General features: G+C 53.0%; 1 protein-coding gene across 3 annotated transcripts in view; it reads right to left on the bottom strand.

Annotated features, from left to right (window-relative positions):
- The window catches only part of LOC133351313 (centrosomal protein of 85 kDa-like), a 96,093-nt gene that overhangs the window by 75,595 nt on the left and 4,445 nt on the right, over positions 1 to 16,053 (bottom strand). The window contains exon 1 of one of the 3 annotated variants that reach the window (XM_061566428.1): positions 1,304 to 1,433. The exons of the other annotated variants lie outside the window; for them this stretch is intronic. Within the exon in view, the coding sequence (XP_061422412.1) occupies positions 1,304 to 1,313 (10 nt within the window). The 5' untranslated portion in view covers positions 1,314 to 1,433. Of the gene's footprint in view, positions 1 to 1,303; positions 1,434 to 16,053 lie in introns of those variants that run through there. 3 annotated transcript variants of the gene reach the window in all.

The raw sequence follows: 16,053 nt of genomic DNA, 5'->3' as shown, positions 1-16,053 counted from the left end.
CTTCGGGGCCACTTCCTGGAGTCGTGGAGTTCTGCCATTACGAGTTCGGCACATTTCATTAAAGCGTGTTTTTTAAAGAGTATTTTTTTAATATAACTTATACCGTGTGCAGTTTGAACGTTGTTTTCGCTCCCACCCTGCTTCTGCGTGGGCTTCATCGCCCAGCTACTCACACAGGGGGACTGCTACCGGGCAAACTGCACCCCCAATGCTGAAAGACGACCCGCAAATTACAATACGGTTACTGAATTGTCAATCAAGACAAAGATCCCCCGTGTAGCCTCAACAGACTGTTGGGGCAAGCGCTGTCAAGCACCTATCAAGGCCGGTAAGGCACACGAGGGGGTGGGTGGCAAACACCACGCCCGGCCGCCTTTGTCTCCCCAGTGGCGATGTTTACGCACCGCACCAGGTACTCATTTGAGGTTGAGTCGACCTAGAGGATGCCCCAGGCCCGGTTCAGATAATCGTCACCGGTGTTGGCCGTGAGCGGGAATCGAACTCGGGTCGCCGGGTTCGTAGCGCTAACCGCTGCACCACCGCTCCCCACTCGATTTGGATCACAGCAGCAGGAGGAGCAACATCGCTCCACAGCTGCCAAAACGTGGCAGGATCCTCATGACAAAAAAAGTTCCTTGAGACTCAACGAGCCTCTCCGGGGTGAACACGCGTAACAATATACAGAGTTAATTTGAAGCTTTCGTGACTGCAGGAATTATTCTTTGGTTCTTTCGGTAAAGTCGCGTATAAAGATAAAATAATAAATTAAATTAAATACTAGCATACGACGTTTCGTTTGCAACACAAGCGATCATCATCAGGTATAAATTAAATAGCAACACAAATCTAGTATACTTAGAAATGTAATGTAATACAACAGAGAGTCGGATAACATAACAGTCAACACCCTATCTGGTTGATTACGTTCTTCCTGAGAATGCTAAATTTGAGAGAGAGATTAAACACAGAACCAGAAACATAGACAGGCATATAAGCAGACAGATATCACAAAGAATATACAGAGTGTGTGATTTTAGTAAAATAAACAACACACACGAAGCATCACATCGAGTACGGAAGCTCAAATTGACGCGGGGATTCCTGAACAAGACATCCACCACAATCATCGACTCGCCGGCTCAAATCAAAAGTACAAATAACGCCCGAAATCTTGACTTGAAGCGGTCGTCATTGCAGGAATTCAAAACAACGCCCCCGTGCAGCACTGCGTATCGGAATGTGAGCGAGCTCGCTTGGACAACAACAACAACAACAACGAAGACAACAACAACATGTTTAGAACCTTGCGACATCCACAACAGCCGGAGACCATCAGCGCGATAACGGCCACGGACGTAGCCACGGTAACCAAGGCCCGGGTCACGACAACCGATTGATTGATGTCGCGACAGCCGGTTTATTGATGTCGCGACAGCCGGTTGGTGTCGCGACCGAGCGCACGTGGCGCGCACGTGGCGCGACCCGGAAGTAGGGTTGAACGATTAATCGATTTCAAATCGACATCGCAATTTGAAACAATGCGATTCGCAAATCGCAAAGGCTGCGATTTTTTTGTAGCGATTTGAAAAGTCCTATTTATTTTACTCTTAGGTTTTTATCGGTAAAGTCAGGTAGGTAAAAAATAAATAATACAAAAAAATAATAGAAAATAATAGAAATAAAATAATAAATCACGACGTTTCGGAGGCAACACAAGCTTCCGTCTTCAGGTGAAACCGTCACCACAGCAAAATTGCTGTATACTGTTTTTTTTTCTTCGGTAAAGTCACGTAGGTAAAAAGTTAAATTAAATAAATGAAAACAACTAAGTTAAATCACGACGTTTCGGGCGCAACACAAGCGTCCGTCATTAGAATAGTTTTTATTTTTTATTATAAGAACTTTATTTATTTAACTTAACAATTGCTCTATGTTTAATTGTTCTATTTCAATTAAAACATTTTTATAAATCCATGTTGGAAGCATATTCGTATCTTTTAAGTTATCATCCCTGCATTAGAATATATAGAGCAGTTCATATTGTGATGGTACCATGTGGTAATGCTCCATCACGCGTTGTAAATCTATTACACAGTGAATATTGAACTGAAGCTTGACTTTAGAAAATGTAATCGCAAATCAAATCGCTAAATCTGTCAGAAAATCGTTCAACCCGACCCAGTCCCGCGTAGCCAATCAGTTCCGAGCACTTAATCGCCACGAGCCCGTGTTCGATCCACTGCTGGATGAATGCCCCCACCACTGTCCCACCATTCGCCTACTCGCACCGCCCACCGACAATTCTATACCGCCACCTCTCACGACCCGGCGATGTTCACGATCCGATCTCGTCTCACACTCTCTCTCTCTCTGTGTGTTAGGATGTGTTAGGATAACGCACGATCAATTAATTTCCGGTTCCAAACTGTAGCTCACAAGGTCATCAGAATCAGAATATTTATTTATAGACTGTAGGAATCCGTTCTAGATTTGAAGCTTTCGTGGCTGCAAGGAATCATACTCTTAGGTTTCGATTTAAAGCTTTCGTGACTGCAGGGATTCATTTCTTGGTTCTTTCGGTAAAGTCACGTAGAAGGGAAGTAATCAAATAAAAAACATAATAAAATAAATTCTCACGACGTTTCGGCCACAATTTTTTTTACCTAGGACGGCTGCTTGTGTTGTGGCCGAATCGTCGTGAGAATTATTTTATTATGTTTTATTTTTTATTATTTGATTACTTCCCTTCTACGTGACTTTACCGAAAGAACCAAGAAGAACTCTTAGGTTTTTTCGGTAAAGTCACGTAGGTAAACAGTACTCTCCTTTTTGTATTTGGATTGTCAACCAACACGGGGTATAACGACAACAGTGTACACCTATTGTTCTCTTTCAGCCCCCCCCCCCCCAAACACGTTCCATTCATTGGCTACCACATTCAGATAAGCCCCTCCCCCTCTTCCCCTCCCCCTTAACTTGTATATAAGAGCTTGTCTCTTGGAATTTTGCCTCACTTGATACAGTAAATCTGGCTGTGACGGTCCCACCTGATGACGGAGACTTGCGTTGCCTCCGAAACGTCGTGATTTATTATTTTATTTCTATTATTATTTTTACTTTATTTTTAATTTTTACCTACGTGACTTTACCAAAACACCTAAGAGTATGTAGGAATCCGATGAGCTGTAAAGTGCTTGCTCACGAATGCCCAGTCCATCAGCAACAGCAGAAGCGTCCATGGGCAATCCGCTGCTGGACGAAGGCTTCCCAAAGCCGTATCCACCTCTGACGAACCTACAACGATCCTAACAATCCCAGCCAGTCACTGGCGGCACGCGATCGGATTTCCTCGCTCCATCTCCCCCCCACCCCCCAGCGGACGTCCTCCGAGACGCGTTCCGTGGCTTGGCTGCAACTCGGTTCTTGTTATCGACCCTCACACCCCTCGCACCCCTCGCACCCTCGCACCCACCACCCCTCGCCCCCCTCCACCCCTCCCCCCACCACCCCTCGCCCCCCTCCACCCCTCCCCCCCCCCACCACCCCTCGCCCCCCTCGCACCCCTCGTACCCCTCGCCCCCCTCCACCCCTCCCCCCACCACCCCTCGCCCCCCTCCACCCCTCCCCCCACCACCCCTCGCCCCCCTCGCACCCCTCGTACCCCTCGCCCCCCTCCACCCCTCCCCCCACCACCCCTCGCCCCCCTCCACCCCTCCCCCCACCACCCCTCGCCCCCCTCCACCCCACAGTGGTTGTGACCGACACAACGTGGCAATTTTGTGCTGTGTTCATTTGTGCACCTCCAGTGTGGGATGCAGCTAGTGCGGAGCCTGTAGCAGGATGCTATAAAGGGGCCCTAAATAAAAAAAACATACAAATATTAAAACACAATTTTTTTACTTGCATAGTAAAGTGATTGTATTTTTTCATTTGCTATATGGCCAGATAATACGACAAATCGCTAACCTTAAACACCCAGCAGTTCATAAAGGTTGAAGTATAGTATAAGAGTTGAAGGCAGTGTAGTACTATAGTAATAGAGCAAGTGCAGAATCACTGAACCGAATTGATAGCTTGAGAGCATTTAGTGCGGGGGCCGTAGCATATGCAATTTTCGCTCCTCGGATAATCCGGCACTGCACGCCACCACCAACGCAGTGCCCCATCACCAGATGCCCCATCACCAGAGATGCCCCATCACCAGATGCCCCATCACCAGATGCCCCATCACCAGAGATGCCTGTGTGTGTCCTGTGTGAGTGGGGAGAGTTTGCCCCCTCCAGCTACTCGGGTTTCCACCCATGGCTAAAATAGAAACCCCAACGCAGTGTTACGACTGCCGGGCCAAACATCGCACTGCTGAAACATGTACCTGCGGATTACTCAGTTGGGATCAACGACACAGATCATCCCTCCGTCACCCTCTTAGCCTGAACAGACTGTTGGGGCAAGTGCTGTTCGCGAATAGCACCGATGAAGGCCGGGACGGCACACGGGGGAGGGGGGGTGGGTGGACAGCACCACGCCAGGCCGTCTTTGTCTCCCCAGTGGCGATGTTTACTACACACTGCACCAGGTACTCATGAGGCCGAGTCGACCTTGGGGAGGCCCAGGACCGATTGGGATAATCGTCACTGATGATCGGCCGTGAGCGGGAATCGCACTCGGATCGCTGGGTTCGTAGCGCAGTGCGCTGGCCGTTGCACTGTCGCTCCCCGTACTACTAGATCGAGATCACACAGCAACAACAGCAGCAACAGCAACAACAACAACAGCAGCAACAGCAACAACAGCAACAACAACAGCAGCAGCAACAGCAGCAACAACATCGCCCCCCACCCACTACAAAAAAAAACTTGGCAGGACCCTCCTGAAAGAGTCTTGAGACTCAGAGTTGTTTCAAACACCTAGGCAGTGGTGGCTACAAAACTCTACAGCTGAAAATGTGCAACCAACGAAGCGTGGAGGGATGCACGGTTGGGGAGAAGGGCACCGACAGAGACACGTGGATTAGAGGACACACACAAGTTAGAGCCGTCGCATTAAACTTCCTGGGCGTCTGGTCCTTCCTCCGCACCTCCCATAAGCACGGTCGTCTGCGTACGGCGCGAAAGAAGTTCGCCGCACGGCACATGCATCCACGCCGCTCGCTGTTGAAGTCGAGTTTGTGAAGTTGATTCGACCATCTCCAACCATTATATGAACGGAGTGGTAGCTCCTGCAATCTCTCATTTACTTGATACAGCTGTCGTGGCTGTGACGGTTCCACCTGAAGACGGAAGCTTGTGTTGCCTCCGAAACGTCGTGATTTTTATTTCATTTTATTTTACTTTTTAATGTTTTTACCTACGTGACTTTACCGAAAAAACCTAAGAATATGATTCGAGTAGCCATGGGGCCATGGTCGAGTCTCTATCGATTGGCAAGAGTGGGCAGGGTCGCCCACAATAACGATGGCTGTCGGTCGAGACTAAGGACAGAACAGCAGCAGCAGGAGCAGCACCACCACCTTGCCACCAACTCAAAAGTCAACATTGTGACCGGAGCGTCTTAAGAAAACAGCAGCAGCGGGACCATGAGACGGCTCAACTCCAGTGTCCGTGGACTTAATAAAAATAAACTGTTGATATTTTACATACTTTGATACTTGCAAAACAGAAATCCCGTGTTGTAGCTGCTCACCCCGTGGTATAAATGATCTGATGGTGCAATGGTCTTTGTGCTGTTCGCATCTTGGCGTTGTTCTCTCGTCTGACGCTGGTGGTGAGACTGGGCCATGAAGAAGGCAGCTGCCTCTGGTGTAGTCCAATCAGTTTTCAAAGACAACGGCATATATTCAAATCTAGAATATATTATATTATTAGCGCACGTTGTGTTTGCAGGTTCACCACAAGTACAGCGTCTGTGGTTAATGCAGTAACTTTATTCCTTGCAAAAGGTTTCCGTTTGGTGTTTGAACATCTTAACACAACTCCTGCTGTCATTATTATTATTTTGGCCAGAAAGGGTAAAACCTATTTCTATTCTGTCATTCTTTGATAATGGCAAAAATAAGGCCCCGTGATATCCGTGGCCGGCAGGTCGCACGGCTTGCGAATTCCAATCGCGATGATGATGATGATTATTATTAATCTGCGCCGGTGTCATCGCTCTAGCTGCTGCTGCTCAAACATCGAGGGTCAGTGACTGCGGCTGCGAGGTCTGGCGGGGGTGGTGGTGGTGGAGTGGTGATGCCGATGACCGTCTCGGATGCCACTCGCCACTGCCGTGAGCCAATTCCCCCGCGTGTTGGATCCCACCTCGGGCTGCCTGAGATCGAGAGGTCAGCGGCGCGATGTCGCTCACCGCTGCGCCACCGCTCCCCCTACACACACACCGTCCGAGCCAGCGAAACACTGCAGCGCGGCGCGTGTATTTATACGTGCGTGCAGTATATTTAGGATATTTACACGCGCACATGTTAGCGGCCTCAGCTGCCTCGGCTCATCCCTCGCACCTAATTTTATCCGAGTCCAGTGAGCGCGAAGGTCCCATTTCTCCCCTGCCGTGGGCACACAGCGCCGTGGGCACACAGCGGAGTTCCTCACCGGGCTGAGGAACTGAACCCTGTGAAGAGCGCGCGCGTGTGTGTACGTGTGTGTGTGTACGTGTGTGTGTACGTGTGTACATGTGTGTGTATGTGTGTACTTGTGTGTACTTGTGTGTGTGTACGTGTGTGTGTGTACGTGTGTACGTGAGTATGTGTGTGTACGTGTGTATGTACGTGTGTGTACGTGTGTATGTGTACGTGGGTGTGTGTACGTGTGGGTACATGTGTGTGGGTACGTGTGTGTGTGTGTACGTGTGGGTACATGTGTGTGGGTACATGTGTGTGGGTACGTGTGTGTGTACGTGTGTGTGTGTACGTGTGTACGTGTACGTGTGTGTGTATGTGTGTATTTGTGTGTGTGTACGTGTGTGTGTGTACGTGTATGTACGTGTGGGTACGTGTGTACGTGTGTATGTGTGTGTGTACGTGTGTATGTGTGTACTTGTGTGTGTACGTGTGTACTTGTGTGTGTACGTGTGTGTACGTGTGTACGTGTGTATGTGTGTGTGTACGTGTGTGTATGTGTGTGGGTACGTGTGTGTGTGGGTACGTGTGTGTGTACGTGTTAGTGGGGAGCGGTAGTGTAGCGGTTAGCGCGCTGCGCTATGAACCTGGCGACCCGGGTTCGATTCCCGCTCACGGCTAACACCAGTGACGATTATCTGAACCGGTCCTGGGCCTCCCCTAGGTCGACTCAGCCTTAAATGAGTACCTGGTGCGGTGTGTAAACATTGTCACTAGGGAGACAAAGGCGGTCGGGCGTGGTGCTGGCCACCCACCCCCTCGTGTACCGTTCCGGCCTTCATAGGTGCTCGCTAACAGCACTTGCCCCTACAGTCTGTTCAGGCTATACGGGGGATCTTTGTCTTTTGTGTGTACGTGTGTGTGGGTGGGTACGTGTGTGTGTGTGTGGGTACGTGTGTGTGTGTGGGTACGTGTGTGTGTACGTGTGTGTACGTGTGTGTGGGTGGGTACGTGTATGTGTGTGTGGGTACGTGTGTGTGTACGTGTGTGTGTACGTGTGGGTGTGTACGTGTGTGTGCGTGTGTGTACGTGTGCGTGTGTGGGTACGTGTGTGTGTGTACGGGACCACTGGACGGGTTCCGCAGGATTGGAAGGATGCCCTGGTGGTCCCCCTCTTTAAGAAGAGGGACCGCACAGACTGTAATAACTACAGGGGCATCTCACTCCTCAGTGTGCCGGGAAAGGTCCTGGCAAGGATTATTCAACATCGCCTTGCTAGGCACGCTGAGGAGAGGCTTGCGGAACCCCAATGCGGTTTCAGGAAAGGGCGGTCCTGCACAGATGCCATATTTTCTGTCCGTCTGCTACAGCAGAGGTGTAGGGAATTCCAACAAGACCTACATCTCTGCTTTATTGACCTGGTCAAGGCCTATGATACCATCAGTAGGCTTGGGCTCTGGGTTGTTCTTCGTGCTTTCGGAGTCCCTGACCCTCTGCTCACGATCATTAAGAACCTTCATGATGGTGAGCGGGCCCGGGTAAAATTACGTGGCCGGGAGTCAGAGCCTTTCCCTGTCCACCTTGGGGTGCGACAGGGATGTCCTCTGGCTCCCACATTATTTAACATCTATTTTGACCGCGTAGTTCGTGAAGCCTTCAATAGCTGTACCGGGGGAATTTCCGTTTGGTACAGATATAATGGGAGGCTGATCGACGCCCGGGTGTGATCAAGGGATGGCTCCCTATTGGTCAACCACGTTATGTATGCCGATGATTTGGTAATAGCTGCTCATTCAGAGGAGGAGTTGGAGACGCTGCTGCTGAGACTGGAGCGTGTCACTAAGAGGTGGGGCCTTACCATCAACCCCACCATAACTAAGCACCTGCCTGGGTATTTTGTACCATCGGACACTCCACCCCCACAACTCCCAATCGGTGATGGGGCAGTAGTGGAGAGAGTGGAGAGTTTCCCATACCTGGGCAATGTGCTTATGACCGGCTCCAGTTTAACAGCAGAGGTCTCACTCCGAATCAGTCGAGCGGCAATATCTTTTCATCGGTTGCGTAACGCTGTGTGGAAGCTACCTGGTCTGTCGCTCCGCACGAAGCTTCAGGTCTTCTCGGCCAGTCATTCCCTCCCTTCTCTACGCTTGCGAAACGTGGACCCCCGTAATGGAGCATCTTCGCCGGTTGGAAACATTTAGGCTGGCCTGCCTACGATCCATCCTGGGTTTAACCAGGCTGGATTGTTTGAGGAGCTCACAAATCCTTGAAAGATCTGGGCAAAGTCTCATCGGTGAGATCCTCCAGCAGGCAAGGCTGCGTTGGCTGGGTCATGTAGCCCGCATGCCCAGCCACCGCATGCCTAAACAGCTTTTGTTCGGCCGGATCGAGGGGGCTAAACGGGCGCGGCACGGGCTAGAGAAGAGATGGAGTGATGTGGTACAGGAGGACGTGGAGCTGAGTGGACTTGCCGATGACTGGTACCAGCGGTGTCAAGATCGGCCTCTGTGGAGGAGGCTCGTGAAGGACGCTACTGGGCAGTTGGAGGCAGTCGCCCTCCAACAACAACAGAGGGCAGAGGAGCGACGCTCACAACAACGAGCGGAGCGCCAGGTGGCTAAAGCACAGCAAGTTGGTACAGTAGGGGGCACAGGTGGTGCATCAGCCAGTCATCTCGGTCATCTCAGTCAGTCGACCCGTGGCACCTGGGTCTGCCCCGTGACCTCCTGCCAGCGGGCGTTCGACACTTCACGTGGCCTCAAGGTGCACATGGCCTGGTACAAGCGTCGTGGTGACGTCACCGACACTTAGTGGCGAATGGCGGTTGTTGTTGTTGTTGGGTACGTGTGTACGTGTGGGTACGTGTGTGTGTGTGTACACGTGTGTGTGTGTGTTTGTGTGTACGTGTGGGTACGTGTGTGTGGGGGGAACGGTGGTGTAGCGGTTAGCGCTACGCTGCGCTACGAACCCGGCGACCCGAGTTCGATTTCCGCTCGCGGGCAACACCGGTGACGATTATTCTGAACCGGTGATGGGTCCTCCTCCTCTAGGTCGACCCAGCCTCAAATGAGCACCTGGTGCGGTGTGTAAACATCGCCACTGGGGAGACAAAGGCGGCCGGGCGTGGTGCTAGCCACCCACCCCCTCGTGTGCCGTGCCGGCCTTCATAGGTGCTCGCTAGCAGCACTTGCCCCAACAATCTGTTGAGGCTACACGGGGGATCTTTGTCTTTGTGGGGAGTAGAGTGTTGGGGGTGGCGCATTAGACCTGGTGAAGGTCGTGAAATTCCAAGGGTGGTGGGAGCTGTGGTATTGATGGGGAGGGCAAACATCTGAACCATCTGATAGAGGCTTAAGAGCAACGCATCGGACATTTAATGCATTTAACCATTCGAGTTAAGTGTGACAACACCGTGTTTTATATTCACGGGGTGAAGCGCGCACTGCAGCCGTCGGCTCTTTCTCAGAGGCGACCTGGCCACGCGTGACGATAGCTCCTCATCATCGCAGTGGCTGACATCACCATCATCACCATCATCACCACCACACGTGGGAATTCGTAGCAGCAGCCAAATCATGTTAGCGCGAGTTGAGTCTAAATGTGGAGGAGGACGGGGAGGAGGAGGGGAGAGGGGGAGAGGGGAGGAGGAGGGGGGGGAGAGGGGAGGAGGAGGCGGGGGAGGAGGAGGGGGAGGAGGGGAGGAGGGGAAGAGGAGGGGAGGAGGGGGGGAGGAGGAGGGGGGAGGAGGGGGGGAGGAGGAGGGGGGAGGAGGAGGGGGAGGAGGGGAGGAGGGGGGAGGAGGGGAGGAGGGGGGGAGAGGGGAGGAGGAGGGGGGGAGGAGGGGGGGAGGAGGAGGGGGGGAGGAGGGGGGGAGGAGGGGGGGAGGAGAAGGGGGGAGGAGGAGGGGGAAGGAGGAGGGGGAGGAGGAGGGGGGTAGGAGGAGGGGGGGAGGAGAAGGGGGGGAGGAGGAGGGGGAAGGAGGAGGGGGGAGGAGGAGGGGGGGAGGAGGAGGAGGGGGGGGAGGAGGAGGAGCGGGAAGGAGGGGGAGGGGGGAGGAGGGGGGGAGGGGGGAGGAGGAGGGGGGGGAGGAGGGGGGAGGAGAAGGGGGGGAGGAGGGGGGGGAGGAGAAGGGGGGAGGAGGAGGGGGAAGGAGGAGGGGGAGGAGGAGGGGGGTAGGAGGAGGGGGGAGGAGAAGGGGGGGAGGAGAAGGGGGGGAGGAGGAGGGGGAAGCAGGAGGGGGGAGGAGGAGGAGAGGGGAAGAGGAGGGGAGGAGGAGGGGGGGAGGAGGAGGGGGGGAGGAGGAGGAGGGAGGAGGAGGGGGGAGGAGGGGGGGAGGAGGAGGCGGGGTGCAACACCGAAGAACAATCCACGCTGAGACCACCACGAGGGAGAGAGAGAGAAAACACGCGGACTCCACATATACAACAACAACAACAGGCATCGCCAGGGTCCGGGATCGAACCCTCCTGCATCTATCTCCTCGCCACCGGTGTTATAGGTGCAGCCGTGCAATTACCGCTGCGCCGTGGGGTTTAATAGCCGCGCGGGGAGATCGAACCAGCGCCCTTTGGATTGCAAGTCCACAGTGGATCAGCGCCCTTTGGATCGCAAGTCCACAGTGGATCAGCCACCTCTGGATTGCAAGTCCACAGTGAGCCAGCGCCCTCAGGATTGCAAGTCCACAGTGGACCAGCGACCTCTGGATTGCAAGTCCACAGTGGACCAGCGACCTCTGGATTGCAAGTCTACAGTGAACCAGCCACCTCTGGATTGCAAGTCCACAGTGGATCAGCCACCTCTGGATTGCAAGTCCACAGTGGATCAGCGACCTCTGGATTGCAAGTCCACATTGGATCAGCGACCTCTGCATTGCAAGTCCACAGTGGATCAGCCACCTCTGGATTGCAAGTCCACAGTGGATCAGCGACCTCTGGATTGCAAGTCCACAGTGGATCAGCCACATCTGGATTGCAAGTCCACAGTGGACCAGCGACCTCTGGATTGCAAGTCCACAGTGGACCAGCGCCCTTTGGATTGCAAGTCCACAGTGGATCAGCCACCTCTGGATTGCAAGTCCACAGTGAGCCAGCGCCCTCAGGATTGCAAGTCCACAGTGGACCAGCGACCTCTGGATTGCAAGTCCACAGTGGACCAGCGACCTCTGGATTGCAAGTCTACAGTGAACCAGCCACCTCTGGATTGCAAGTCCACAGTGAGCCAGCGACTTCTGCATTGCAAGTCTACAGTGAACCAGCGACCTCTGGATTGCAAGTCCACAGTGAGCCAGCGACCTCTGGATTGCAAGTCCACAGTGGGCCAGCCACCTCTGGATTGCAAGTCTACGGTGAACCAGCCACCTCTGGATTGCAAGTCCACAGCGAACCAGCCACCTCTGGATTGCAAGTCCACAGCGAACCAGCGCCCTCTGGATTGCAAGTCTACGGTGGACCAGCCACCTCTGGATTGCAAGTCCACAGTGGACCAGCGAGCTCTGGATTGCAAGTCCACAGTGGACCAGCGACCTCTGGATTGCAAGTCTACGGTGGACCAGCCACCTCTGGATTGCAAGTCCACAGTGGACCAGCCACCTCTGGATTGCAAGTCCACAGTGGACCAGCAACCTCTGGATTGCAAGTCCACAGTGGACCAGCCACCTCTGGATTGCAAGTCCACAGTGGACCAGCGAGCTCTGGATTGCAAGTCCACAGTGGACCAGCGCCCTCTGGATTGCAAGTCTACGGTGGACCAGCCACCTCTGGATTGCAAGTCCACAGTGGACCAGCCACCTCTGGATTGCAAGTCCACAGTGGACCAGCCACCTCTGGATTGCAAGTCCACAGTGGACCAGCCACCTCTGGATTGCAAGTCCACAGTGGACCAGCAACCTCTGGATTGCAAGTCCACAGTGGACCAGCCACCTCTGGATTGCAAGTCCACAGTGGACCAGCGAGCTCTGGATTGCAAGTCCACAGTGGACCAGCGCCCTCTGGATTGCAAGTGTACGGTGGACCAGCCACCTCTGGATTGCAAGTCAACAGTGGACCAGCCACCTCTGGATTGCAAGTCCACAGTGGACCAGCAACCTCTGGATTGCAAGTCCACAGTGGACCAGCGACCTCTGGATTGCAAGTCCACAGTGGACCAGCAACCTCTGGATTGCAAGTCCACAGTGAGCCAGCGACCTCTGGATTGCAAGTCCACAGTGGACCAGCGACCTCTGCATTGCAAGTCTACAGTGAACCAGCGACCTCTGGATTGCAAGTCCACAGTGAACCAGCCACCTCTGGATTGCAAGTCCACAGTGAGCCAGCGACCTCTGGATTGCAAGTCCACAGTGGACCAGCGACCTCTGCATTGCAAGTCCACAGTGAGCCAGCGACCTCTGGATTGCAAGTCCACAGTGGACCAGCACCCTCTGGATTGCAAGTCCACAGTGAGCCAGCGACCTCTGGATTGCAAGTCCACCGTGGACCAGCGACCTCTGGATTGCAAGTCCACAGTGAGCCAGCGACCTCTGGATTGCAAGTCCACAGTGGACCAGCACCCTTTGGATTGCAAGTCCACAGTGAGCCAGCGACCTCGGGATTGCAAGTCCACAGTGAACCAGCGACCTCTGGATTGCAAGTCCACAGTGAGCCAGCGACCTCTGGATTGCAAGTCCACAGTGAGCCAGCGACCTCTGGATTGCAAGTCCACAGTGAGCCAGCGACCTCTGGATTGCAAGTCCACAGTGGACCAGCAACCTCTGGATTGCAAGTCCACAGTGGACCAGCAACCTCTGGATTGCAAGTCCACAGTGGACCAGCAACCTCTGGATTGCAAGTCCACAGTGAGCCAGCGACCTCTGGATTGCAAGTCCACAGTGAGCCAGCGACCTCTGGATTGCAAGTCCACAGTGGACCAGCAACCTCTGGATTGCAAGTCCACAGTGGACCAGCAACCTCTGGATTGCAAGTCCACAGTGGACCAGCAACCTCTGGATTGCAAGTCCACAGTGAGCCAGCGACCTCTGGATTGCAAGTCCACAGTGGACCAGCGACCTCTGCATTGCAAGTCTACAGTGAACCAGCGACCTCTGGATTGCAAGTCCACAGTGAACCAGCCACCTCTGGATTGCAAGTCCACAGTGAGCCAGCGACCTCTGGATTGCAAGTCCACAGTGAGCCAGCGACCTCTGGATTGCAAGTCCACAGTGGACCAGCGACCTCTGGATTGCAAGTCCACAGTGAGCCAGCGACCTCTGGATTGCAAGTCCACAGAGGACCAGCACCCTCTGGATTGCAAGTCCACAATGAGCCAGCAACCTCTGGATTGCAAGTCCACAGTGAGCCAGCGACCTCTGGATTGCAAGTCCACAGTGAGCCAGCGACCTCTGGATTGCAAGTCCACAGTGAGCCAGCGACCTCTGGATTGCAAGTCCACAGTGAGCCAGCGACCTCTGGATTGCAAGTCCAAAGTGGACCAGCGACCCCTGGATTGCAAGTCCACAGTGGACCAGCGACCCCTGGATTGCAAGTCCACAGTGGATCAGCGCCCTCTGGATTGCAAGTCCACAGTGGACCAGCCACCTCTGGATTGCAAGTCCGCAGTGGACCAGCGCCCTCTGGATTGCAAGTCCACAGTGGACCAGCAACCTCTGGATTGCAAGTCCACAGTAAGCCAGCCACCTCTGGATTTCAAGTCCACAGTGGACCAGCCACCTCTGGATTTCAAGTCCACAGTGGACCAGCCACCTCTGTATTGCAAGTCCACAGTGAGCCAGCGACCTCTGGATTGCAAGTCCACAGTGAGCCAGCGACCCCTGGATTGCAAGTCCACAGTGAGCCAGCGATCTCTGGATTGCAAGTCCACAGTGGACCAGCGACCTCTGGATTGCAAGTCCACAGTGGACCAGCGACCTCTGGATTGCAAGTCCACAGTGGATCAGCGACCTCTGGATTGCAAGTCCACAGTGAGCCAGCGACCTCTGGATTGCAAATCCACAGTGAGCCAGCGACCTCTAGATTGCAAGTCCACAGTGAACCAGCCACCTCTGGATTGCAAGTCCACAGTGAGCCAGCGACCTCTGGATTGCAAGTCCACAGTGAGCCAGCGACCTCTGGATTGCAAGTCCACAGTGAGCCAGCGACCCCTGGATTGCAAGTCCACAGTGAGCCAGCGACCTCTGGATTGCAAGTCCACAGTGCACCAGCGACCTCTGGATTCCAAGTCCACAGTGAGCCAGCGACCTCTGGATTGCAAGTCCACAGTGCACCAGCGACCTCTGGATTGCAAGTCCACAGTGAGCCAGCGACCTCTGGATTGCAAGTCCACAGTGGACCAGCGACCTCTGGATTGCAAGTCCACAGTGAGCCAGCGACCTCTGGATTGCAAGTCCACAGTGAGCCAGCGACCTCTAGATTGCAAGTCCACAGTGAACCAGCCACCTCTGGATTGCAAGTCCACAGTGAGCCAGCGACCTCTGGATTGCAAGTCCACAGTGAGCCAGCGACCTCTGGATTGCAAGTCCACAGTGAGCCAGCGACCCCTGGATTGCAAGTCCACAGTGAGCCAGCGACCTCTGGATTGCAAGTCCACAGTGCACCAGCGACCTCTGGATTGCAAGTCCACAGTGAGCCAGCGACCTCTGGATTGCAAGTCCACAGTGGACCAGCGACCTCTGGATTGCAAGTCCACAGTGAGCCAGCGACCTCTGGATTGCAAGTCCACAGTGGCATCCACCACGGGATGATCAGAACACAGTCGTCAATAGCACCCTGTGTGTGCTGCGTGTGTGGCCTTAGCAGGGAAACAACAACACGGTTTTAACCAAGGCTGGTAGCCATGGAGTCAACATTGGGGGGGACCAAATCTTCCAGGGGGTCTGGGGGGTCCCCCCCCCCCCAGAAAAAAAATCTAAATTTGAAAACGAATTTCCTGCTATTTCCTGCCTAAAATATCAAAAAATTCACTAACACATGGGATGGACTTTTTATTTGTTTTTTTTACAATAATGTCTAATTGTATTACATTGCTCTGATTTTTCTTTTTTACCTTTTCTTGTTTCATTGTAAGTAATGGCAGAGATTAGGGATTAATAAAGTACAACCATAACCACAATGATATAAACAGAAATCTATTTTATAGCAATATATTGGGGGGGAAATTTTGAGCATATTTGAATATTGGGGGGGGATGTTCCCTCCCAATATATATTATAATTACGGCCTTGATATGAACAATATATAATAGGCGACGTTTCGGGCAATCGCCCTTTTTGCGTAGCCCATTTCAAAGCGTAGTAGCAGTAGTGGTAATAACTGTAGTAGTGACAACTTTGTAGTAACTGTAGTAGTAACAACTTTAGTAACAACTTTGTAGTAGTAACAACTTTAGTAACAACTTTGTAGTAGTAACAACGTTGTAGTAACAACTTTGTAGTAACAACTTTGTAGTAGTAACAACTTTGTAGTAGTAACAACTTTGTAGTAGTAACTGCAGTAGTAACAACTTTAGTA

The sequence above is a fragment of the Lethenteron reissneri genome, chromosome 5 (assembly GCF_015708825.2).
Source record: "Lethenteron reissneri isolate LAM-NWPU_2019-01 chromosome 5, ASM1570882v1, whole genome shotgun sequence".
NCBI classification, from domain to species: Eukaryota; Metazoa; Chordata; class Hyperoartia; order Petromyzontiformes; family Petromyzontidae; genus Lethenteron; species Lethenteron reissneri.
This window is presented reverse-complemented; position numbering and strand designations above follow the sequence as displayed.